Below are 27354 nucleotides of genomic sequence, written 5' to 3'. Positions count from 1 at the left end.
ATTAAACATCATGCATCTCTACTATTGTGTTTCTATAGGGAGAAGACCACTGCTTACCTGACTTAGATTTCTTGAGTACAAGATGGCAGTTCTTAAAGTAAAATTCTCTAAGACAAGAAGGGGAAAATTAGCTCAAGTCTTATGGATTCTTAACTGGATCTCCGTGGTGACCGGACTCATTATTTTTAGCCTTGGTCTCTATTTGAAAATTGAAATCAAGAAACGTAGTGAGTTGATGTTGAGTGGAAACATCCAATCTGTTCCCAACATGCTTATTGCTGTAGGCTCCATAGCTTGTATCATCAATTTCTTTGGTGGAAAGATCTGCTATGACTGTTCGGACGCCAATAAGTTTTCTAGATGGAAACTGTTCATGTTACCCTACATAATCTGCACTTTTTTCTTCACGTTCTGCGTCTTTGCTGGAGCCATTATGTGCTACACTATGAGAAATGAGCTGGAGTCTGCTCTTTATCGGGGACTCAAAGATGCTTTGAAGTATTACAAAGACACAGACATTCCCGGACGTTGCTTCCTAAAATCTACAATAGACTTGCTTCAAATTCAGTTTCAGTGTTGTGGAAACAATGGCTTTCGGGACTGGTTCGAAATACAATGGATATCTGTACGTTACCTGGATATGGGTTCTAAAGACACTATAGAGTAAGTACAGCTGGCCTATTAATCCTTTCCAAATGCCCTTTATTCTTGCATAGGATGTGTAATATTATATTGTGTCCATTCAGTGTCCACCAGAGCAAGATATGCTGCTTGTTAGCGGATTGCTCTGGCTCATAGAGGGGGTCTCAAGTGGAATATTCTACCCTCTGTGATGTCCATATGCTCTAATGGGAGTAAGAGCATTGCGAGTGGTTTAGAATTCTCCAATTCTCTATCAACATTGGAGAAGATCAATGTTTCCAAGGCCAATTTTTGGTCAATTGCAAAACTTTTGGACCTGGATTGGGCTTTTGATGGTTTTTAAACTGCAAATCCAATTTCTGGTAAATGACTAACATGATTATCGATATCAGACAAGGCAAGTTTACCATACTGCCAGCTAAATAAACTACTAAATAATGTCCATACCTTCATGCAGAATATCAGTATATTAAAAAACAGGAGAACAGTGTCCTGAGTACAAAACGTAACGAAGCATAGAAGTAAGAAATCCAATTACTGGGTATAGGGGCTCACCCTACACCAAAATGCCAGAAAGACTTATAAATCAATATTGTGAGATCCTAAACCACAGTCCCCGTCCACATTAGGCTACCAATCACAGAAGAGCACACCAACTGGGTGTGCTTGAGAAAGGGGTATTATGATACCCCAAAACATTTTGCATTGCTGTTTTACTCTGAGGTGCCTTGGTAAACCTGTCTTGAATAATAAACTTCCACAAAGATTATGGATTGTTTCTGAACCTTTGGTCTATTGGTTTTACTAGACATCTGGGTTGGATTTGACCCCTAAGAGTAAGGCCTCATGTCCACTGGGAAATTCGGGCCCGTGAAGATTCACCATGCAGAATCCCGCAGCGGGTCCCTCCTTTCCCGCAGACATGAGGCCTGAAATTAGATTTTACTCACCTCTCCGGATGCTACAGGTTCCCGTCTGTTGCAGTCGGATCTTTTTTTCTGCCCGGTGGATGTGCTTGGCACGCCAGCAGCCGTCCGAATCCGCAGGTGTGCCGCAGATCCGGACGGCTTCCATAGGCTTCAACAGAAGCCTGCGGGGGCTGTTTGTGTGGGAAACCTGCAGAAAATGGAGCATGCTGCAGGTGATTTCTCGCATGTGCGATCCGCGCGTCAGGGAAAAATGAAATCCGCAGGTATTTACTTATTTGCGGACACCTGCGCGGATTTTGCAAATACAGAATATAGAAAATCACATATAGCCAGAAGGTCTAGAAATACTGATGCAGGATGTACTGAAGGAAGACCGGGTTGTTGGATAAGCTCTAAATGAATTAGCATCCACTGTGATGTAATGGGTTGTATTTTAAAGCAATCTTTACCAGAAGACATTATAAACTATCCAGCAGAGTGCCTTATTTCCGTTAAGTTTTTGTGTTCTTAATAAAGATCATATAGCATGGGTAGGACACTTTCCATAAAGATTTTAGTTTATATTCAGAATTAAATGCTAATTGCAGATCGAAGTTAAAAAATGTTTTACACATTCATTTTGGGTGGTACTCCTCTATGGCACTATGCTCAACCTCTCTCTGTGCCAAAGGACAAATGCACACATCTGTATAATGGAGCCACACTACACAAATCTTTAATATGGCATCCATTGGCCCAACTGTACCTCCATGTGCCTTTGATTTTTTTCCCCCAAGATGGCATACTCCCATTCGAGTATAGAAGCACTGCACTGCAGCACACACAGTGCCTACAGGTCTGTAGCGAAGATTCATAGGGACTGCATTTTCTACTGTTCAGGCCACAGGGTCAATGGCAATGTTTCAGCAATGGCTGCTAATACTACTGGGGTGTCACTAGGTAAATTCCTTAAACATTATTTGAGTACTCTATATTTTACAACTTATCTTTCACAGCCGTTTTAAAAGTAACGTGGATGGAAGATACTTATTGGATGGAGTTCCCTTCAGCTGCTGTAACCCTAGCTCTCCTCGGCCTTGCATCCAGTATCAGATTACTAACAACTCTGCTCATTACAACTATGACTACCTCTCAGAGGAGTTGAATATCTGGCTCCGGGGCTGCAGAGAGGCTCTCTTGGAATATTATGAGCATCTTATGCAGTCCATTGGTCTTACTGTGCTTCTGGTTTGGCTCTTTGAGGTAAGACAAGACAGCAATGGTAATATTTGTATTGTAAAGATACATTTCGACAGAGCAAATATCACCTGAATAATTGCTTAAAACCGTAATTTTAGAAGATAGTTGGCCTAAATACACACTGTAACCAACAGGGCACTGAACAAGAAATCATTCACTTGTCAGTCGCTTGGTTTTTGCCTCACCCATCAGTCCATCTAAACAGGTTGTCATTCATCTTTGAATGACTGCCTGTTCACAGTGAATGGAAGCGGGAAGCTGGAAGATATCTCTGGTGCGTTCCAACTTCATTCACTTAACCAATGTGACTTCTGTGTGAAAGCACAGAAGCAATAGTAACTAGGATGGCTGTCCAGCATGTATGTGCCTAACAGTCTTGTGTGCTAGTACCATAAGAGAACATTTATACTTCAATATAATAGGAAATATTTTCGGAAATATTTATGAAGTCGTCTAAAACAAGAAACTGTGTTTATTGCCCATAGCACCCAATCAAAAGTCGGCTACTTGAAAAATGAAAGCTGTTCTGTTAAAGTGTTTATCTCTTAGACTATACTCCTACACTTCTTAATGCATACATTCCGTTTTGGTTACTCTCTGAATCCTATTTCTTCTGTATGTAACATCAGTGGACTGGTTCTTACTCTGCTTTCGCCTCACATAGCTGTAAAAATGCACTGCAGCCAAAAACTAGACCACTGAGGCGCCATACTGTAGAAATGGAGCAGCAATACTTAAAGGGTATTCCAGCGATTCCAAGTGACAGTTGTATGCTTCATGAGGCGATAACATGTAATTTTGCAATATAATATAACTTGTTTTACAAAGCTGCAGGCATTTCTTGTACATGCCTAATAGCCTATAGTGATTACTGAATCAATGGACTATGTGCCATCACAGAAAAGAATTGTTCAAAGCAAACTGCCAGATACAAATAAGGCCAATTTCACATCAGTGATGGAGCCTCCAGTCGGAGGTTTTGTCGCAGATCCGGTTCAAAATGCCAGAAGAAAAAGCGCTGCATGCAGCCCTTTTTCCTTCATCCAAAAGCCAGGCAGCTGAGCAGAAACTAAGTGGACTGTTTGGCTCCATCCGGAGACAGAGCCATTCGGCCGCTAGCATTCCCTTTTTCTGCTCCCTGGGCGCATGAAACCACCCTAACACAATTACAGGAGTATGATTTAAAAAAAAAGAAGGATTTATGGCTTTTAGATTTCTCTACAATAGTGAGAACATTATCTGATTGTTTTCTTCATCTGGCCTTAGATGTAATGATAAACATAGTATGTAACTATTTACTCATCACCCTATCGTCCTTTTTTGGGTTTTTTGCACAGCTGTCAGTGCTCACTGGTGTGCGTTACCTTCAAACTGCAATGGAAAACGTCTTGATCTTGGGAGATCCAGAGTCTGAATCTGATGGATGGTTACTACAAAACAGCTGCATGGAAACTGCTAAACATAATTTTCAAATCATCAAGAAGCTTGGCAAAATTAACCAGATTTCTACCCTTTCTGGGAAATCTGACCCAAATGTGGACATCCCAACAGCAGATTATGGACCAGATAATGTTCCACCAAGCTCCATCCCAGACAGCTGACCACAGTATTTGGCTATAGTGAATATAAAGAACTTGGGGAGGAACTTTGATTGTTATGTTTTAAGGTGTTTAAAAATTAATTATCAACACTATTCCAAGGACACTTGGCCAGAAGGTACAAAAAGTCTTAATTTGAGTAAAGTGAACTTTAATCCTTGGATTGTACAAAAAGATGATAGAATTTATGTTTATTCTACTTGAGGATAGATTGTTAAGAAAGTTGTTTCTGCACTTTTAATACATAAAAAGTTACCTAATTTGTAAAATGTATTGGAGTTTTATTTATGCTGTCTGTCAACAATGTTAGACTGGGCTCATACTGCATTAATGTACAAGGGACAACTGTCCGGCACATAAACACCAGTCATCTCAGCTACTACTGCTCCTTTGCCTCCACACTGGATGGATAGTCTATGGCTGTGTTCCCCAACTCCAGTCCTCAGGGACCGGCAGCAGGTCATTTTTTCAGGATTTCCCCAGAATTGCACAGGTGATGTAATTATTGTTGGTGACTCAGACATTGCAACAGGTGTACTCATCATAGGATATCCTGAAAACATGACCTGTTGGTGGTCCCTGAGGACTGGTCTATGGAATGTAAGCGGAGTGCACCAGAGATCTCTTCCAGCTGCCTATCTTCACTCACAGTGAACAGGCAGCCATTTAAAAAGAAATGACTGCCAGTATACAAGAAACGATAGTAGCTTGGTTTTTAAGTCAATTACAAACCAAGTGACTCCAACAACTGAGTGTATCACGCTCAGTGTCCTGTCGATGGCTCTGTTTACATGGGACAACTATCGCCTAAAATTGCTATTTTTCTTGCAATGATTGTTCCATCTAAAGATACTTTTACAGTGTGTGCAGCCTTTCCAACCTAGGGTTCCATCCAAATCACTGATGGGCTTAAAATGAGTCAGCAAAGACCACTCCTGTCTCTGTTTGACCTGGTTTCCATTCAATTTCAGCATTTTAGAAAAGATGCAATAATGTAGTTGACAATTCTGTCTTCCAAAATAAAGAGAAATGAACTAGTACAAGGTCAAATTGAGACACTTTTGGTCTCTAACCAATTATAAACTATGGTGCCATCTAGAGATGAGCGAGCACCAAAATGTTCGGGTGCTCGTTATTCGAGTCGAGCTTTTCTTCGAGAGCTGTATTCGAGTAACAAACCCTATTGAAGTCAGTGGAAGACTAGAGCATTTTTGCAGTGGACACGGCAGGTGTCGAGCTTTTTTTCTCTCTCTCTCTATCAGCCAGCCACATACTGCTGTGGACGTGTGCACACTGGCACGAAACAGCAGGAAGTGGTAATGCGGGGAGGGGCCAAAAAATTTTCTCGAACTCTGTCTGGTGCTCGCTCGAGTGACGAGCACCATCGAGTATGCTAATACTCGAACGAGCATCAAGCTCGGACAAGCATGTTCGCTTAGTGCAATCTGATTGCCATTTTCACAATTCAGATGGAACCCCGGGTTGGAAAGGCTAGGCACATAGTATGAACCCAACCCAACTCCTGTGCTCTCTACATGACTGTTTCAATATGCAGAAAATCCTGCAGGCTAATATTGCTAGCGGTTTATATGCGTTTACTTTTATCATTCATTTCTGGGTGTAGGGTAGCTTAAGAAAAAGTAAACAAAGACACTTACATGAATAAGGCTTTTGTTTTCGAGGCACCACTTCAGAGGCAAAAAAGGCTATTAGGAAAACACGTTGCCAGGGATTAACATCTTTCATGCGACAGAAATAGACAGGCTCAAGAGGAAGACTTAGCTAGATGGTCATTCCTACTTAATTCAATCAGAATTAAGAGAAGACATGGCATTTCATGGTCTATACCACAACATGGAAAAATAAGCAATTTTTCATTCTTTAAAATTACCTTATTTTCACAAACTTGAATTCACAAAGAGAGAAATAACCAAAGTTTAATTATTTAAAGTACATAGCTTTCTGGAGAAGCTGAATCTGAGGTCTGTAGCTTCAAGTGAATGTCCACCTTCTAACAAATCTCATGTCTCAATACAGGCAGAGAAGAGAATGATAAATACACAAGTCGATAAGAAAGGTGCATTAAGGTAAACTCAATGCATGGGTATTGAGCGGTGCGAGTTTCAGCTTTCTCTTCTCTGCCTAGAAAGGTGCCATCCTTTTGCCTGCCTGTATTGATACATGAAATGTGATTATTGTAAAACATTAATGAAAGAAATTGGATTATTCTGTGGCATGTTGAGGCTCCAAAGCAGGCTGGGCTCTATTCAAGGATTTTTTCATATCTGCATAGCAATTAGAGCTCCATTTTTCTGAAATAGAGCTCCAAAATCCCTGTTCAGATATAGATTTCAAATAGGCAAGTGTGGTGACTGCAATTTGTGAGTTGAAACACAATCACATTCACTAACATTATTTACAATGCATTCAGGTCAACAGTGGGACCTTTGGCTATGCAGAGTATGGTACTGGTGCAATATGTCTCCACCGGAAGCTAGGGGTTGACAGGGTTTCGGTGCACGTAACACCCCGGGCACGCCCCTAGCTGCCGATTGGCTGCAGGTCTGTGCTGTCCCGTCCCCACAGTTATTTGCTGTACATCGCCCATCCATCAGAGGGAGGCAGCCAGGAAGACTGACCGTGGAGCCGTGAGCAGACACAAGCTAGGGCACTGCCCACTGTCACAGCAGGGCCGAGAGCAGAGAGGAGAGGGTGGCAGGGAAGACGACAATCACAGCGGAGCTGGAATCCGCTAGCGCCGAGAGTCACATTGAAGCGGTTGGAACACAGACAGCAGCAGGATCAGCAGGGAACACTGACAGCAGCAAGGTCGGCAGGGAGATGAGAGGCGAGACAGTGAGAACAGTGGCTTCAGGACACTGACAGAGGGTTCCGGAGTGGGGATGGGAGGCAAGAGCTGGAAGGCCAGCAGCGGCGAGACTCACAGCGGAGCAGTTCGAACAGTGACAGCAGAGGGGTCGCCAGGGGAGATGGGAGCCGAGACAGTCAGAGGCGGGGTCGGCAGGGAAGATGGGAGGTGACACACTGAAAGCAGCAGCCTTAGCCCACTGACAGTAAGTTTCGGAGCGGGGATGGGAGCCAATCGGGAACCGTGGACATCACCTGGCTGTCCCCTGCATCTCAAGCCGACTAACCCATGTCTTCACTCATGCTTCCGGTGGAGACATAATACACCAGTGCCACAGAGTATTGCAGCCAGTCACTTCATAGTCCTTAACCCCTTAAGGACAGCACCTTTTTTCCTCCCCACTTTAAAAAAATCCTAACTTATTTATCCTACAACGTAGCTGTCTGAGGGCTCGATTTTTTTGCGGGACGAGTTATACTTTCCAGTGGTACTATGTAATGAACCATATAATGTACTGAAAGACATTTAAAATTTTTTTAAGTGGAATAAGCATCAATTCCACCATCTTGGAGGGGGGGGATTTGTTTCAACAGCGTACATACTGAAGCAGAAATGATAGCCTTATTCTGTGGGCCAGTATGATTACTACGATACAAAGCGTATGTAGGTTTGTTTTGTACTAGATCTAAAGAATAAAATATCCTTGGAACAAAATTTAAATTAATTTCTGCTGCCATAACTTTCCATCGACATAGTTGTGTGAGGGCTTGATTTTTGGGGGTGACATCCTGTAGTTTCTATTGGTTTTATTTTTTTCTGATGACGTTTGCTAGATCTGACTTTTTTGTACTCAGCGATACTAAATATGTTTTTTTTAGATTTTTTTAAAATTATAAATATTTTTTTTTTAAACACAAAACAAAAAACTTATTACCTTATTTTTTTTTAATAACCGACTTTTACATTTTTTCTTTAGTCCCCACGGGGGACAAGAACTTTCGATGGTTTGATCACTCCTGCTGGGGGTGAGCGTGGGGGGGCTTAAAATATAAGCCCTATCCCAAAAATAAGCCCTAGCTGCAGAAAGAAAAAATCAAATACATCACCTAAAAAGCGCTGTCCAGCTCGGCTGCATTTTCTCTATGATCCCCAGCAGTGGTCTTCAACATCTCTTCTGACCGGGGATTAGAAAATCCCTGCCTCCTGGAAACGCTGCCTTTGATCGGCTGAGCGCTGTGATGCTTAGCCAATCAAAGCCAGCCCTTGATCAACCAATCACAGCCATTCAATGATTTATTGAATGGCTGTGATTACCGTATATACTTGAGTATTTGCTGACCCGAGTATTAGCTGAGTCAATAAGTTCTTCCACAAAAAACTGGGAAAACTTATTGACTCGAGTATAAGCAGAGCTATACTTGAGTATATGCTGGGTAAAAAAAACCCTCCATACTCACCTCCCAGCCGGATCTGTGTTGCAAGCTGCTTGAATTCTCCCCACTGTCATTCCCCGCCGTCCTCTCTGCTTAGCTCTGTCATCTGTCAGCGCTGTGATTGGATCAAGCGCCAGCCAATCACAGCCGGCGCTCGATCCAATCACAGAGCTTACTTACACAGCCCTGACAGAAGGGGATTTGAATGCCGAGCAGGAAGATAGCAGCGGGGAGAAGTCAAAAGCAGCTTGCGTGCTGCATTAGACTGCATTAGACTTCTCCCCGCTGTCATCTCCCTGCTCGGCTTTCAAATCAGCGCTGTGCAAGTTAGCGCTGTGATTGGATCGAACGCCAGCCAATCACAGCCGATGCTCGATCATTCACAGCCTATCAGTGAATGTCATTCACTGATTGGCTGTGAATGATCGAGCGCCAGCTGTGATTGGCTGGTGCTCGATCCAATCACAGCGCTTACTTACACAGCACTGACGGCAGGGAATGACAGAGCTGAGCAGAGGGGACGTCGGGGGATGACAACAGGTAGAATTCAAGCAATAAAAAAAAAAAATGAGCTGAAAAACTCGGCTTATACTTGAGTATATATGGTAGTTCATTACAACCTGGCTCTGATTAGCTGACTGTCACAAAGCTCAGCCAATGAGAGGTAGCGCTTACAGGAGGCGGAGATTTTTCAATCTCCGGCCAGAAGAGATGAAGATCAGTGCTGGGGCCCGGGAAGAAGATGTAGTGGAGCTAAAGGGCGCTTCTTAGGTGATGTATTCTTTTTTTCCCCTGCAGCTAGGGCTTAGTTTAGGGCTTTTACAGTAGGATTTCCTATTGTCAAAGTTGCATCACAGTGCATGAAAATCGTGTTTTCGTGCAATGTGATGCAACAGAAAGGAAGGCTCCATAGGGAAACATGGGCTACAAAACCTCGTGAGTTGCGTGTATATCGTGAAATCCACTAAATTTGACTCGCAATGTCGCATGCTACAAAACATCGCAAAAGTGAAGAAACCCATACGAAAGCATGGGATTCACATACATGAGATTTGTAGCATTGTCACAACACATGAAAATTGCACAACTTTGTCACCCGTGTGAAGGAAGCCTCACATACATGCGTTTTGTAACGATGCTGCATCGCTACAAAATATCATGATTTTGTAGCCAGTGTGAAAGAGGCCTTAAGGTAACCTGGTGGTGGACGAGGTACTGATAAGTATTTGTTTTTTCTTATTTCATCTACTTTTAGGCTAATAATATATTCTGCACATCAAAGCTTGTGTTTTATCTATCTGACCTAAATTTTATAGTAGTTGCCCAATTATAAATCTTTTTTCTTGCAGATCTGAAGCAAACATCATCTGCGAACATTGAGACAAGCTTTTGAAAGGAATTTTGTTTCTTCAAGATAATGCCGCTCCTCACAAGGTAGGCATATGCACCAGAGATTGGCAAACTTTCGCTTTGATGTTCTGAAATACTCGACCTACCTCACCCGATTTTGCTAACTTCCGGTTTTCTTTCAAAAGCTTGCCTCAAAGTTTGGAGACCATGTTCTTTGCAGATCTGAATCAAAAGAAATATTGATAAATCAAGCTACAACCATGAAATGAGGCTCAGGCATATACAAAAATACACTTTGATATGATACAAGTATTTAATCCGGTGAAATAGAAAAGGCAAAAGACATATTGGCAACCCCTTTGTAGCATCAAATATATAACAGTGTACAATAAGTTCCTCTTCTCCCTCATGGCTATTGGTGATACAGGAAATGTATGAAAAAATTAAGGGAATAGTAACATCCAGTTGTCAAAAGGCAGTGTTCCTATACAGTCTAACACTGAAGTCTGATTGGATAATATGTAAGTATGTTGGGACACCCCTCATTGACAAGAGGAATGGGAACACCCAGCTGACAATTTATTCACACAGTTCCAAGAGGAGTAACAGAGAAATGTCACAATGCAGAGTTCTAAAAAGATAATCCAGAATTGTTACTTCATGGGGCATACAAGTATGTAGTAAAACAGACAGGGTTGTCCAGTTAGACTACTTTCCTTCAGTAGGACTGTCTCTAGGAAAAAATAAATGAACTGACCTATACTTACCCCTCCACTGCAATCCACCACTGCAGTCCTGCTGTTTGTTGTGACAGATGTCACCAAAAGTGATAGGAGGAAGACGTGACAGCTTTCAAGATGCAAAATTTCAAAGTCTTTATTCCTCCAATGATATAACAGCAGCAAAGTTTCGAACAGGTGGTCTTTGTCAAGCATACAGATACATACAAGTGTTTCATATTACATACGTATAACAAATGAACAGCAGACATGTTTATTGGCCCCTCCCAAGTTAAAGAGCCAATACAATACGTCATTGGAGGAATAAAGACTTTGTCACTCAGACTGTATTCCAATGTCAGGAGAACGTCTGGCTACGCTGCAGCCTGTGACTAGTTGCAGCAGTCACCTGACTTCCGGTGATGGCCCCTGTCACAAATACACACCAGGACGAATCGACTCACCTAGTCGAAACGTCGCCATTTTTATGGAGCAATAAATCTTTTTTCTATTTTACTACACCATTGATGCTGCTACTTCATTGCTGACTGCAGGAAGATCGCAGATTCATGTGGTGGCGGAGTGGTAAGTAACTCCGTTTATTATTTTTCTAGATAGCGTTGTAAAAAGGAAAGTTGTTCAGTAACCGAAAACCCTACAATAAATCTAGGTTTATGGAAGAGATTTGGAACACTGAATAAGAAAGACAAGGCTCTGACAGATATAAAGACACATTAAAAAAAGTAATCAATCATAGAAGTTTGAACCTATTTAGATTTAAAAACAAAGTATTTGAGGACGAATATTTGTACATGGATTTTTTGGTTCAAAAAGTTTTAATTATGTTTTTAGGATAGTGGGGGGGGGGGAGCAGGTAGTTTAAGCATTACTTATCACTTTCATTTGTAAAGGAATCACTAGGCACATCGAGCCAGAGCATGCCTCCCCGAAAGTATACCTCACAGACAGTTAACTAAAGTGTGATATCTGACATTGACATAGACGCAGACCAGGGAGGAGCACATCCAGGGAGGAACACACGAGGAAGGGCAAAGGGAAGCAAGAGCGGGATCCCGCTTCCAAGCTTGCTTATCATCCAGAACATCCCCCGCTTCTCTGCTGTCACGGCTCAGAGGACGCCCGATTTCAGCTATTTAGCGAGACCGTCTGAGGACCTGAAAGCGACCCAGGCTTCCCACGTGTGGTGGTGTTTTGCCCAATCCTCAGGCCCGTCCGCCCCCAACACCTCGAAGTGCATAAGTGTGTGGAGCTCCTCTACCCACATTATCCGTGTCGGGGCCTGAGTCGAGCGCCACAGTCTTGGGATGATCCTCCTGGTTGCTATGATGAAGAACCTGAGGAGGCCCCCGCTTCGCGTCTCTCATTGAGCCGGGAAACATGGATAGAAGGGCTAATTCTGGGGTCGGTGTCACCTTTGTATGGCAAACATGGTTGTATAGCTCTACAATTTCCCTTCAGAGGTTCAACACCTCAGGACAATCCCACCATATGTGACATAGTACCTCTGCTGTCGTTGCATCTCCAGCATGTGTCGGGGACCTGGGGGAACTATACAACCGAGATAGAATTCTAAAGTTTAGGTCTTGGACTCTGCCTGCCGATTAGAGCTTATGAGCTAGAAGCCAAGCTCTGTGCCATTCCTCTGGAGTGAAGCTCCTACCTAGCTCCCTCTCCCAGGCACCCGTATAAGTAGGGTCTTCGCCCTCCATCTCCTGAGACAGCACCAGATTATAGAGTCTAGAAATCATGTGTGTAGGAAGTGAAGGGGCAAGGCACAGCTGCTCAAATTCCGTGTGTGTGTGTGGGGGGGCAGCTTCATGCGCTTGTGGCGACAGTGATTGGACGAAACCTCGTAGTTGAAAGTATTGTAGCCACATTCCCGGTTGAGCCTCTCTATCCCCCAGGATCTCCTGCATCGACTTCAAGCCCTTCCGAGACATCACGTCACCTAGTCTAGGGATCGGGGCATCCGGAGGTGCCAGTAGAGAGGAGCCTCCAAGGGTAGCCTTGAACTGAGGGTTAGAGACCAAAGGTGTGAGTGGACCAGGGACCTTCACTAAGCCTTTGTGAGCTGCGAAACCTGTCCAATTCTTAATTAGTTAGGCACAAAATGGGGACTCGATGGGTAATGTTTTAATCTATTTAGGATAGATCCAAAAGGCAGTCTGAACATACCCCGTCACCCCCTCAAGTTCGGCCTTCACCCAAAGTTTTGAGGAGCTGTGTTTTAGTAGGTCCAATATGCAATTGGAGATGCTGGTCCTGTAGTATAGGGAGAAGTCAGGGAGGCCCAGCCCGTCCGTCCTTTCTCCTGAGGAGTGAGAAATGCATCCGTGGTCTGCGTCCTCTCCACACGAACACCGAAACCAGGGATCTTTTCAGCCTCTTCAGGTATGGTCTTGGTAGCCTAATTGTGATGGTTTGACCACATTGACCCTTCCATTCCACGATAGGAACAAGGGATCCCACTTTTTCAGGTCTCCCTCTAGTCCCGACGTGAAGGGCAAGAAGTTGAGTCTGAATGTCTGAGAAACATCCGCTGGGAGCTGTATCCCCAAGTATTTTATACTCGTAGGACGCCACCGAAAGGGGAACAACCCCATCAGGTGTGGCACCTCGGTCTGCGGGAGATTAATGTTTAAGACCTCGGATTTTTGGGCGTTAACCTTATTGTCACGAACCCTGCTGAACCTCTCGAACTCCTCTAGAAGGGCTGGTAAGCCAATCCGGGGACTGGACAAATAAAGAAGCAGGTCGTCAGCGAAAAGGGCCATTTTGTGTTCTCGCCTCCCTATTTGGATCCCTTTAATGGAGCTGTTGTTGCGAATAGCGTTGGCCAAAGCCTCCATCACCAGCACATATAAGAAAGGGGAGAGAGGACAACCCTGTCTTGTCCCGTTTCATACCCAAAAGGTCTCTGAGAGTGCCCCGTTGACCCGAACTCTGGCTGACAGATTGTGGTACAGGGCCAGTATTTCATCCGCGTTTCTAGTCCTATGCTATCTAGGGTGGCAGAGAGGAAGGGCCAGCTCATGAGGTCGAATGCGTTTTCAGCATCGATCGCAAGAAGACACGGGGTGGGGGGGGGGAAGGGTTGGCCTCGGCTGATCGCGTTGAAAGCCTCCAATATCAGGGGAGACAATTCCTTCTTGAATAGCTTGTAGAACCTAGCTGTGTACCCATCTGGGCCGGGGCGCTTGCCAGTCTTCAATTTTTGGATTATCTTGGATAATTCCTGAATTGAGAAATCGAGCTCTAAGTCCTCCCTCTCCACTTCTGTTATTTTGCCGGGGGAATTAGTGGCCAGATATGCCTCCACCTCAGTGCATGGATCACCACTGGAAGCGTCAGAGTTAATATTATGTAAGTTGTTATAGTAAGACCTAAATTCCTCTAGGATGTCTTCTGTGGAGTGTACCGTGTGCCCCCTTCGCGACTGTATTTTGGGGACGTGCGTCAGTGGGGTCCTGGGATCGGGTGTTCTGGCGAGCCAGCTACCAAATTTATCGCCAAATTCGAACGAGCCTCTCCTAAGCCTGTCTCTAAAAGTCAGGGATTTTTGGTCAAGGATAGTCAGAATCTGTTGCCTAATGGAGGAAATTTTACCCTGAGTGTATCGGATTGCTGGTTCTTGTTGGCCGTCTCTTTGATGATAAGTTCTGATAGGAGTGCGGTTAAGGCTGATCTCTCTCTTTTAAGTCGGGCTCCGTGAGAAATCAGTATCCCCCTTAACACGCATTTTATAGCTTCCCATTTCACAGGATGAGGGGTCGCGTCCTCGCAGTGGACTTCAACAAACTCCTTCATTCCCCCCCACCCCCCCGATATCGGACACGCACAGGGGATGCCGGAGAAGGTTGTCGTTTAGTCTCCAGGAATGGTTTCTCCATGTGACTTTCCCAAGGTCTGACCAAGGTCCGAATGGTCTGACCAAATAATATTCCCTAGCAAGTGGGGGAGCAATCCAGGAGACCCTGGGAGATCATTAGCAGATCTATTCTACTATAGAAGTTATGTGCTGCAGAGTGAAAAGAGTAATCCCTGACCCCAGGGTGGAGGATATGCCACAGGTCAACCAGACGCAGGGTATCTAATGTTTTTTTTTAAGGGACCTCAGTGCTGCTAGGGAGATGGAGGACTTACCCGAGGAGGTGTCCAGGGTCAGGTTGAAGTCTCCACCCAAGATGGTCCTTGAGCCACCCGCGAACTCCGACAGTTCTCATAGCATTCTGGATGCACTTGACACTTGGTTCTGGTTAGGGAGATATATGTTAGCAAAGGTTAAAGTATGGCCCTTCACTTCCAGTTTAAGGAAAAGAAATCTACCATCTGGGTCCATGGAAGAAGATATAACCCAATGCTGTAAGGTTCTGTGTAGGGCTATGGACACACCTCCCACCCTCCTCAATGGGTCAGGCCTGTGGAACCAGAATGGGTAGTAACGTGAAGTGCAAGTCGGTATGCCCCCTGACTTAAAGTGCGTCTCCTGTAGCATGGCCACCATGACCCCTTTTTTATGCAGGTGATAGAGAACTTGTCTTCTCTTTTGAGGAACGTTCAACCCTTTTATGTTGAACATACAAAACATCAAGTCCGTCATGGTGGCCACTGCACGGGAGGGTGTCATCTAATCTTGTTGCCCCGAGACCCAGTTCCAGATTGGAGTAGGGAAGGGGGGGGGGAAAACACATGGGGGGGGAAGGAGAAGGAAGGGGGAGACTAGACAAGAAGGGTGAACATAAACAAATAATAGAACAAACCAAAAAGAACAGGACCTACGGTCCGAAACTACAGCTACGAACTGCCTAAATTGGACAATAAACAGCTACTAACTAAGCTGCCTTCCCTAGTTGGGTGGGATACCGCCCATGAAAAACCCGCTCCCCTCCCTGCTCCGTAACTGGCTAATGAATTTGTTTGCAGATCGCTTCCATCCACCACCCTGTGACTCATCTCGTTAAATCAGACTTTTTTGAAAGTTGAGTAATGAGTTCCCCTCTGAAAGAGGTACGATTCAAATATCAGTCTCCCATAGGACCGCTGGGGTCTCCTCTGGATCTATGGCATGGTGTTTTGTGTTGACTAGATCGTTGTCGGCCCGCTCTCTGCCAGAGTGCTCTGGGGGGCGGCATCGGCCAGTGAGGAAGAGGAACGTGGCGAGTTCCAATGTGCTGAGGAAGCCCGGAACATCTCCCAAATGTAAGGACTGGCGGTTTGCGGGTCTGTCGTGCCCGCACCGCCGCACCTGTCACACGTGCGGCTGCTGTGCGGCGCAGGGGGGCCCCGGTCCTCGTCACCTCCCCTGGCCGCCGAGCTCCGCCTCGCCGCCGGGTTGCCAGGGACGCGGTGGGTGTTGCCCCGCGCCGCGTCCTAGGTACCCTGGCAACCAAACATGTGTCTCCTGTCCTGCCTCCTGCAGGGCTGGGGGCGGGTTCCCCAGTGCTGCTGGGTGCACTCAGCTGCTGTCAGGCTCCCCGCCCCAATCAGCTGCTTGGGCGGGAGCTCTGACAGCATTTAAACCTGCTGGTGTCTGCAATCCAGTGCCAGTGTTAGTTTTGGATTTCCTGCTACACCAGCGTACTGCATATTTCTGACTCCTGACTCCTGTTACTGACCCTCTGCCTTTGGACCTGACGTTGCCTTTGCCTGACCCTCTTGTACCGCGTACCCTCTTGTTGCTGACCCGGATTGTCTGACTCTCCTTGCTGTTGTTTGTTCCAGTGTCTGTCGGTTCGTTAGTCCCCGTGTCCCCCTTCCTTAGTGAGTGTAGGGACAGTCGCCCAGTTGTCGCCCTGGGGGTTAGCCCAGGGGGGCAAGTAGGCAGGGACAGGGGTTGCGGGTGTTTTCAGGGACTTCCAGTTTCCCGGACCCCGAGTCCTGACACCAAACCTCTGAAGACTGCTGATCTGCCATCTTTTTTGGCATGGAGCTGGAACGGAAAACCCCAGTGGTAAGGGATGTCTCTTTCCTGAAGAAGGAGGAGTAAGGGTTTCAGCGCTTTGCGAAGTAGTAGTGTGCGTCAGGAGAGGTCTGTCAATCAGGATCTTTGAGCCTTGGTAGGACAAATCTTTTGAGGATCGTGCTTTCTGGATTAAGTCCTTGTCTTTGTAGAAGTAGATCCTACAAACGATGTTGCGTGGTCTGTTGGGGGTCAGTAGACCTTAGGCCCAGGGAGCGATGGATCGGGTCGATCCCCAGGGTGGTATCCGTTGGTCTGTTCAAGATGTTGTTGAAAAATCCCTCGCCATCTCTCTAGTTGAATTGGCTCAATCTTTTCTGGAAGACCTGTGATTCTGATACTGTTTCTTCTATGACGGTTTTCCAGGTTGTCAATGAGAGAGAACAGGTCAGAAATGTGCTGCAATTGGATGTGCAGCTCTTGTGTGTGGGCGTCGATAATTTCAGTAGTTTTTTCTTGCGCCTCTTCTACCACTTCCACTCTTTGGCCCACCTGGCGAATCTCTTTTTGCACTTGGTCTCCATCCGGCAGAATAGGATATCTATTTCTTGTCTGGTTGGCATGGCTCTTAAATGTTCTTTCCAATCCCATTCGTCTTCCCTCTCTCTGTGTTAGGGCACTGGTGGAACAGTTATTTGGTCGTTGGAGAGGCTGGTCAGAGGTGTGTTACTGGGGGGCTGTTTTGGCCTCACCGAGTCACCCTGCAGTACTATGTCGCTGGTTCTTTGTTTTCTGCGTATAGGCTGTTCGGCGAGAGGGGAATACTGCCCTGTGCCTGTGCGGTGTTCGCTGTGGAAGCGGTGGCCAGGAATTTGTTGGGGCCCCTGGATTTGGAGAATGGCCCTTGGAGGAGTTCTCCGTCTGAGTCCCTGTCTGATATGGGGAGGAGAGCTTCGTGAGGGGGAATGGGCTGTGGCCCCTGTCTTCTTCATTGGTGTTCATGAGCCCCTTTGATCTCCTTTGCGAGTTGTCTCTAGCTTGTATGGATGAAGCCAGGCAGTGTGGGGGAGGGGCAGGCAGCTGTCGAGACAGAGCTGTTTAATATTTGGGGCCTGCCAATCCTGTGTGTGAATTTCTGGCAATGGGGGTTCATTATAATGGCTTCCCCTAGCTATGGTGGTCTGTTGCTCCAGCCACTGCTCTCTGTAGTGCTTCCCCTTATGTTTGTCTGGGGACACAGCATGGGTGTTATGCTGCAGGACTGTTTGGGGTGAGGAGGGAGCTGACATGTCCTCCTGTGTTGCTCCTTGTGAGGGGCTGGTGGTATTCCCGGCGCTGGGCCCTGGAGTGGCTGTGTTTTCGCACTCTGCAGGGTCTGCTGCGCTCTCTGCCTCTCCTCCCCCCTCCCTTATCAGTCCAGTTGAGCTGCTGCGGGCATCGCTGGGATAGCCTTCCTCCAGGAGTGCCCCTCTCTCCCCGGCACACCTGGCTCCTGCAGGGCTTGTTGACCGGGAGCGGGACCTCCGTCCGGCTTCTGCGTGCGGCTCCACCTCTGTGGCGACTGCCAGCGCCATCTTGGATTGTTCAGCCACTGGGTCCTGGGCCGCTGTTCTGCGGAGGAAAGCAGGTAAGGAGCCCACCACTGGCTCACCCTCCTGGGGTGATACTCCTCTTCCCCTTCGCCATTTGGGGATGATTTGCTGGGTCTGGGAGGCAGTAGGAGCTCTAGTTAGAGGGCAAGAGCAGGGAACTCAGCAGGCATGCGACTCAGTCCTCCATCAGATAGCCCCATCTCCTTGTTGTCCTGTACATGGGTTTTTTAATTATTTACTTGTCTAGATTTATTTCCTTCCAGTTCTTTTTTATCCAAAGCAATCATGTATGAAATATTCCTTGAAGAAAACACACATCTTTGCAACAGTTTCTCAGCTTAAATGAAAAAAAGTTTTAAAACATTTCAAACCGTCTGGATAGTATCCCATTTCATGTATACAGCTACTATGTATAACTATGTGCACATGGATGATGCAGCTTTTGCTCCATAAATGTATGCTTCTTCCGCTCTGGTCCGTTTATATGTACACAGCTCGTCATATATCCATGAGTAGACTTCTAAGCCATATTTTCTCCAAGAAGTCACAGTTTGCACAGTCAGGTCAACATATGAAATAAGATGCATGCACACAGACTAGACCTTGGAGAGGGAGGGCAGAAAATAAAACACTCGCTGAGCTCTGAACTTGCAAGTTCACATACTGAAATGCCTGAGAAAGCAGATCTTGAAAGTGAAAAAAAGGCAAACAAAGCAGTCAGTGATACAGGACAACCCAAACCTACATATTTAAAAAATCATTCAAAATGCACAAAACTTTTAAAGGTGTTAAATTGCAGTATGTGAATTATTGCTACTATGTGCATTATTTCTCAGTTTATACGATTCTTAAACTATGCTTTGTTCTTTGAAAATGTCTTAGAATGAGTTCTACAGCAAGAATAAATAGGTTTACATTCACAGGCTAATAATATAGAATAATAAAGTTAACTTAAAAAAAGTGATACAAAAGTGGATATAATACAATATATCAAAAGGAAGACAGAAAAAGGTATCCAAGATACGAAGAAATATATCATCAAAAGAGACAAAGATTAAAGGATAAAATGGGATATACAAATAGTATCAGCAAAAGATACAGAAAAGCAAAATATTATTCTCAACTTCTGGGGTATACCTGCAAAATCCAGTCGGGATGGGGGAGGGGGGGGGGGGGGTTAATGCATAAATTTTTATCAACCCCAGTGGTCAAGAGTAGACTTCAACACCATTCCATGGTGGATGGCATGCTTCTTTTTTCTGAAGCAATTTTAGAAACCATAGAGGACACTACATGATATTTCAATAAAAGTCTCCAATGTAGATTTTACAGACATCCTCTTCTCTGCTGTAAGGTAAACTTTTCTATTTAGCTGGTTACAGAGACACTGCACAGGTCTCATTCTTAGGGCTCTTCTTCACATGGGTGTATTTGCGCGCACAAAATTTGTTCGTCCAATATGCAGAGATTAGAACCAATTTATTTCAATGGGTTTGTTCATATTTTTGAATTTTGCACGCAAATTACAACCGCGCAAATTACTGCACCCCAAACGCCCATATGAAGGATTCCTTAAGGAATGTCTACATTGTTGGAGTTGGAAGGACCTCCAGGGTCACTGGGTCCAACCTCCTGCTCAACGCAGCATCAGTAAATCATCCCAGATGTCTGTTAATCCTCTGCTTGAACAAACACCTACTTCAGCACTCATACACACTTAATATCTGCAAACAAATGCATAATGGCTTTTTGTACTAATCGCATAAAAATGCAAGGTTCTAAAGCACACTTTGATCAAATCTGTGTATGCCCATCCGCACATATCAAGGTGAACCTTAATGGATGGGTAAAAAGGTAAAGTCCCGAGACCGAAGTCGTGACCGACTTCTGAGGGCGACGTCACATCGTGACATTTTCTTGGCAGACCGTTTTTACGGGGTGGTTTGCCATTGCCTTCCCCAGTCATCTTTACCCCCCAACAAGCTGGGTACCTGAACTATGCAGGGATTGAACTCACAATCTTCAGGTCGTGAGCGATAGCTTAGTGAGGCTCATAAAAACCCATGTTCCCTGACTGGGAATCAAACCCAGGCCGCGGCGGTGAGAACGCCAAATCCTAACCACTAGACCACCATTACCTAGCTCTAGGTACCCAGCTTTCCTATTCATGTAAAGGCTTTTTAGCCTAAAGAGAGGTATTTATAGATCTAGAAAGACAGAATTACCTGTGTCGAAGAATTATTCTAGTCACGGACACAACATACTTAAAAGGCAATTTCAAGTCCCAACATCATAGAAAGAAGAATTTGGGAATACAAGTTTAACACTACCTTTGGTGCTATCAGAAACTGCAACTGAATCTCGGAGGTGGTTCTTTGCATCAGTGGAGATTATGAGATATGAGAAACCCAGAGCAGAGATAACACGATGGCCTGGTGGTGACCCTCTAACATCAATTTAGATGACCATAACACTTTCACAGCCCTTTTCACTGGACTAAGTATTTACTGTTCTGCTCACCCTCTTCTGGTTTTTATTTAAGTGCTATTTATCACATCCAGAGGCGTAACTTAAAGCTTCTGGGCCCCATGGCAAAATCTGTAACAGGGCCTCCAACTATAATGCTTTATTTATAGTACTGGGCTCCCTATATGGAGAGGAGAGGCCTTATGGGCCCCCTAAGGCTCCTGGGTCCAGGTCCAACCGCATCCCCTGCATCCTCTATAGTTACGCCCATGATCACATCATATCTGTACCTTCATATCCTGCTCTGGAATTTAAGTGCAAATTAATCACACCATGTTAGCACCCTCCCATGTGATCATATGTATATATATTTATATAAATACGTCTTTAGATCGGTTTCATTATGCCTGAGGAAGAACCCTGAGCAGGTTTGAAAACTCGCTATTACATCATGTATTTTTGTTAGCCATTAAAAAGGTATCATATCTACATTATTTAGTTTCTCTTACTGAGGACAATCACACTGCGTGCTGAAGCACGTTTGTTATTGTATTTCTTGCAGCCATGGCTTATTGTGCACCTTCACACCTAATTTGTTGGATGTGCAAACTTTTTTGTTTTCTATATGCAGCCTCTGCTTGAAGACATTCATTGAAGGAGAACTCACCACCTCCTGTGGTAACCTGTTCCACTCATTGATCACCCTCACTGTCAAAGTTTTTTCTAATATCTAATTTGTGTCTCCTCCCTTTCAGTTTCATCCCATTGCTCTGAGTCTTTCCTTGTGCAAATGAGAATAGGGCTGATCCCTCTGCAGTGTGACAGCCCTTCATTCTCCTCTCAGCCTTCTATCAATTAAACCAATTAACCCTTTAGCTAAACAAATGGTTAAAAAAAGACTTATATAAATGTCAATGAAATTCTAAATATTTTGCAAATTAGCCATCTTGATGTTAACCTCACATATAGAATATAAGTGTGCAGTGTTTAAAAATGTAACCACAAAAATATTTTTGAGAAGTTCTTACATTTTTATTCACATAAACAATGAACAGAAGCACAGAAATGACAACAGAAGGAAACATATACTTTAGGAAAATAAACAGACAGAATAACGTGCTGTAACCTATAAAAACAATACCAGCTTGAATGAAAGCAGTACATGTTTGCACTATATCCCACAGGAAGGAACCAGCTTTCATTGTCCATATATCCAATTCCAAACTATTTTAATATGTTCACAACTTTTTCTTTCCATATTTAAAGGTTTTTTGTTACCAAAATTACAAGTTATTCCCTATCGACAGGATAGGGGATAACTTTCTCATTGATGGACCCAAACAATGACAATGTAATAGCAACTATGGAGCTCCTTAAAGAAGGGGAGTACATTGGTAGTCCTAACACTATCAACGCACTACAGGCGATAAGGTAGTCTAAAGAAGGTAACAGCCATCCTGACTGCTCAAATGCGGGACCCTAAACTGGTAGAAGTGAAAGACATTCAACAAAATCAACTACCGTTAATATACCCCTCCACCCTCCGGTCCTGGGACAGAATTTAGTCCTGAAATTGTTGAATCACTTTAGGTAACTAGGTTTAAAAATTTGGGATAAGAAAATAGAAAAAAAAATTTTGAAGAAAAAAATATGACTTGTGATTCTTACAGAAGACAAGTGACTTTATGCAGCTGTTAGACATATGGCACAGATGGAAGACAAACAGACTTGTTTGAACGCCTTTTGAAGGGTTTACCAAATTTCCAGCAAATCTCACTTTTTAAAAAAAAAAAGAGGCAAGGGAACTGAAAACATGAGCAATTGTGGATGTAGTGTTGCTGCCGTCATGGTGCTATACTCCACCAACAGAGAGAACATGGTAAAAGAAACCAATGCAAGAGGAACATGAGGCAAGGAATCAGCTATTGCAACTGAAGACTGCTCCCAGTTTAGCCCTAAGCCAATGCAAATAGTGACCCACTGGCTCCTGTAACTGTCTATAGGCCTGACATATGTGACTTTTTTTGTGTACTAGTCTTTCCTTTTTTTAATAAATCTCTCCCACTTTGTCTGCCTTAGTAGTTTGATTATCTTATATTTTCTTTATCTGCAAAAATGACATGACTAACAATCAAGTCACTTTCATTGGTACTATAAAGTATTTAAATGCTCCCTACTTTCTCCAACTGTAAACCTTAAGAGTTTACTTTTTCCTCAAAGTGAAACAATGCAATTTGTAGATAATGTATTTAAACAGTTAAAGTTTTATTCTTTTATTATTTAAAAAAAAAAAAAAAAAAAGTTAAAAAAAATAAATCCAATTTTCAAGTCAGACATAGTTGGCAATATTGAACCAATATAATGAGAACTGACATAAATATATAAAAGACAGTTTCATAATGCAGCATAGCTCGGCTTCTCTTTATGTTGGTGCAGTGAATCCTCTTAGAGTTATGTAATTATCCAAGTGAAAAAATATATCCACATATATGTCAGCCATGAGAAGGTGAAGGGATATCACGTAAAGCTTGTCCCTATAAACGAAACAGACATTAAAATATCAGGGTTTAAGTAACGCAATAGAGCAAGTGCATACACACAACCACCTTATTTGGTATTCAAGGTTAAGAAAAGAGAAAAAAAAGCACTAAAAGGGGTTTATGGAGTTATTTTATATAGGTTTTGGACCACCCTGTGCCCAAAAATATATAAAATAAATATACTCACTATGGTGCTGGACCGCCCTTTAAGCTGTTCGATGCAGCGGAATCTGGCAGGTGACATCACCCGTCTAGAAGGTCCGGTGAAGTAGTGTAAACCTGTTACATGTGCTCTTAATATAGAAGCCCCTGGCAAGTTAACAGGACGTCATAAGGGATATCTATTGGCTGCAGCGATCACGTTGGTAAACAACGCACGTGACTGTTGTGGCACTTGTAAACAGAAGACCAGCAGACCAGGAGAGCGCAGCAGGGAAATATCACGGCAGCAGCATGGGAGTGTTTTTTTTCTGCATTCTGCATCCCCCCACTGCCACGAATAACTTGGAAAACTCTTTCAGTGGTATGTTCACATGTGGTGGATTTTGGTGCATAAGCAGCATAAAAACCCACATCACCTAAGAAGCACTGTCAGCTCCGCTGCGTCTTCTTCCCAATCTCCAGCAATTGTCTTCAGGCATGTCTTCTGGTCAGGGATTGGAAAATCCCTGCCTCCAGGAAATGCTGCATTGATTGGCCGTGGCTCTCAGCCAATCAGAGCCAACACTCGATGAACAAATAACAACCATTCATTGAATGGCTGTGATTGGTTCAATGAGTGCTGGCTCTGATTGGCTGAGCCGTGGAGCTTAGAGCTTCTTAGGTGATGTTTGCGTTTGGTTTTTTTTTCTGCTGCTAGGGCTTAATTTAGGGCTATGACAGGACTTCCTATCGCACCGCATGAAAACCGTGGGGTTTTTTTGCAACAGAGGGGAAGGCTCCATAGGAAAACATGGGCTACAAAACATCGAAAGTCACGGACCTCTAGCAACCTGCGATGTTTGTCTCGCAATGTCGCATGCTACAAAACATTGATAACATGCAGGAATCCATAGGAAAGCATGGGCTTCACATACATGAGATTTGTAGCACTGTCGCATTGCGAGAAAATGGCGCGATTTTTTCACCTGTGTGAAACAGGCCTAAATGTCCCAAAATGTTAATGTACTACAAATCCTTTGGTATAAACAGGTGTCGTAATACTTTGCTAAATAGAAAGTGGTGTTAGAAGGGTTGACTAGAGGCATGGTTATGATCCAATGAACAACTGAAACTATCCAACTATTGGACAATGTAAATAAACAGGTTACATGCTCATTCCAATTTATCTTGCAGTTTAAAGGGGCCTTATCCCTGTAAATCTCTCTTGAACCCTGTCCATTGGATATAAAATCAATGCAAAATAAACAATCTTGACCAGTGTTGTATAGGTTTACCTAAAAAAAAATTGTATAAGAATCCAGCCAATATATGGCGGAACAAATAAAAGCATATCAGATATAATTCTTTTACAAATGAGAAAATATATACACTTCTTACCATCTGCATATGTCGAAACAATTAAAGCAGGCTCCAATTGAAGCCAAAGAATGTCTGGCTTATTTCTAAGCTACGTGCAATTTCCTCGATAATGCAGTGCTGTTGCCACATGAGGTGTAGTTTCCGGTATCTTTCATGGGAGAGTCGGAGTGGATTTCCACGTCTTTACAAGGGATCACAGAAAAATAAAGAAAATAACACATACACGTTAGAGTGTTATGACAGGACTCGTATTACTGTGCATATGGCGGCCCCTGTCTATTGGCCGCAGGGGCAGAGTTCGCAGTGAATACAGACTCATCTCTGCTTTGAAATGCCATTTTTCCAAAACACCTGACGTGATTGGTATAAGTGACAGACCCATGAAATCTGCGTGTATGTTATCCTGTAGTGACTGCAGCCCAGGCTCTACTACAGATCTGACAGGCTCCCTTTAATACCACACTGATACAGCTATAGGTTTGTATGGCCTTTAAATCAACCCTATGGTTTTGAGACAAAATGTAGTTGGCTGTGTTCTTGTCACTACTTGATGTATGCTGTGCACTGGTAGTCATATACTGCATGCTGCTGTGTGAGCGGTGCTGGCCAAATCAGAGAAGCACGTAGGGGCTTCGCTGCTTCTTTGATTGTAAGTGCATTGGTAGTCTATCTTGAAATACGACAAAAAAGGCTCCAATAAAAAGGCAGTATCCTTGGCAGTACGGCCAAACAGGAAGCACCACCAAGGGCTGAAGGGTCACCTGAAAGAGATCTTGAAAAGATGCAGGGGAGTAAGAATCTTCAGTGCATATGTTGGGAAAAATATCCTAAACCTGCATGACAAACATTAGCCCCATCATGTAAAGACAAAATGTATATAGGATATACAAAGCATACATTTTCAATAGAGTATAGAAAAATGTAAAAAAAAAAAAAAAAGAAAATTATATAATATACCATATTTTTCGCTTTATAAGATGCATCTTTCTTACTCTTAAAGTGGGGACAAAAAGGTGCTGCGTCTTATAAAATGAACGTGATGAAATTTGTCGCATTGCCACTTGATCGCGCTAAATCGCGATCGTGTGAACAAATGTGCACCGAGTTACCAGTTCTCTCTCCTCCTCACTGCCGCCCATAAGTGCCACTGACTGGTGGAGGCGGGGAAGCAGCAGCAGTTCCCACCAGCGCTCACCACCAATCAGCTTCTTCTCTTCCTCCTGCCATAGAAGCTGTGACACAAAGCTCCGGTATTTCAGACCTCTGTTGCTCCGTCACCCGGCACTATCCCTGGGTGACTTATAAATATTTTTTTGCGTCTTATAAAAGCGAAAAATACTACCTATACTTACTCTATCTCTCTATCAAATGATCAGTGGATATATAGGGGGCAATAAACATACAGATTAAATGTGGTGTGAAAACAGCCTAAGCAGGTAAAGATGAATCTTACTTTAAACCAGGATCGGTTTCCCCATATTCGTCCAGATACGGTGCTGGGTACAGGCAGCCTCGTGTTTTCCCTTCAATAAGTACAACCTTACATTCTCTAACCCTGGGAAATAGAGAACAGTTTAACCACAAAATACATCATTCCTGCATTTACTTATTCTTACTAGTATGTACAGTTATTGTCTGCGCAAATTCTAAACTAGAGGATTTATGTTGATCTTCTTAATATATTACTTCTCTTTCATTGTATTGTTACAGTGATGTAAGTGATAAAAATCTCTGCACAGCACTACAGAATATGGTGGCACAATATAAATGAAATAAATACAATACCCGTCTGGTAGATTCAGAATACTCACTTGAGGAATATACAGATTCCAGCTCCACAGTGTAAGGCATGTGCCGTGCAAGCCCCCAGCTCCTCTCCATTAACCACCTCCTGACAACACGTGTTCTGGGAGCACAGGATGGCCCCACACAGTAGACACAGCACTGGATGTTTACGTTCAGCATCTTGGGATTTTGGGCACCTAGAAACATGTCACACATATATATGAACATTTAGGGGCTGTTAACATCCCGTTTTTAAAAAGTGTTTTTCGGGCATTTACTATTGATCAGCTCTCCTCAGGATAAGTAGTCAATAGTTGATTGGCAGGGGTCTGCTGCTCAATCAGCTGATCCTCCAGCCAGTGTCAGTGCAGCGGGGCCGGATGTCTGCATCGGTGCCCAGAGCCAGAAGTCTAATAGAAAGACTTTGTTCACATTGATATCAATGGAAACTATGACTTTTTATTACACTTCAGACACTGACAACTGATGTGGACGTCCGCATTCAGCTGATCGGTTGGGATCCCGAGTGGTGGAGCCCCGCCAAGTCACTATTGATGACCTATCCTGAGGATAAGTCATCAATTGTAATTGCCTGGAAAACCCCTTTCATGAACACTTAGTATACACACACTATATATATATATATATATATATATATATATATATATATATATTACACACACATACACACATATATGTATTACACACACATTATAATAATAATAATCTTTATTTGTATAGCGCCAACTTA

At 43.8% G+C, this 27354-nt stretch overlaps 2 protein-coding genes across 2 annotated transcripts in view; one reads left to right on the top strand and one right to left on the bottom strand.

Moving 5' to 3' along the window:
* The first annotated feature begins 82 nt into the window (after positions 1 to 82).
* LOC136631553 (photoreceptor outer segment membrane glycoprotein 2-like) lies at positions 83 to 4411 on the top strand. The gene is made up of 3 exons (XM_066605834.1): positions 83 to 663; positions 2567 to 2813; positions 4148 to 4411. Exons 1-3 carry the CDS (start codon positions 83 to 85, stop codon positions 4409 to 4411), a joined length of 1092 nt encoding a protein of 363 aa, XP_066461931.1.
* An 18134-nt stretch (positions 4412 to 22545) lies between these two features.
* Positions 22546 to 27354, bottom strand: part of UBR1 (ubiquitin protein ligase E3 component n-recognin 1) — a 127159-nt gene continuing 122350 nt past the window's right edge. The window contains exons 45-48 of the mRNA XM_066608345.1: positions 26630 to 26800; positions 26272 to 26373; positions 24837 to 24999; positions 22546 to 23291 (exon numbers count right to left, since the gene is read on the bottom strand). Coding sequence (XP_066464442.1) covers positions 24858 to 24999; positions 26272 to 26373; positions 26630 to 26800 — 415 coding nt within the window. The 3' untranslated portion in view covers positions 22546 to 23291; positions 24837 to 24857. The remainder of the gene's footprint in view (positions 23292 to 24836; positions 25000 to 26271; positions 26374 to 26629; positions 26801 to 27354) is intronic.

Source organism: Eleutherodactylus coqui, chromosome 6 (genome assembly GCF_035609145.1).
Source record: "Eleutherodactylus coqui strain aEleCoq1 chromosome 6, aEleCoq1.hap1, whole genome shotgun sequence".
Taxonomy (NCBI): Eukaryota; Metazoa; Chordata; class Amphibia; order Anura; family Eleutherodactylidae; genus Eleutherodactylus; species Eleutherodactylus coqui.
The sequence above is the reverse complement of the archived record's forward strand: the minus strand, read 5'-3'. Positions and strand labels throughout refer to the sequence as shown.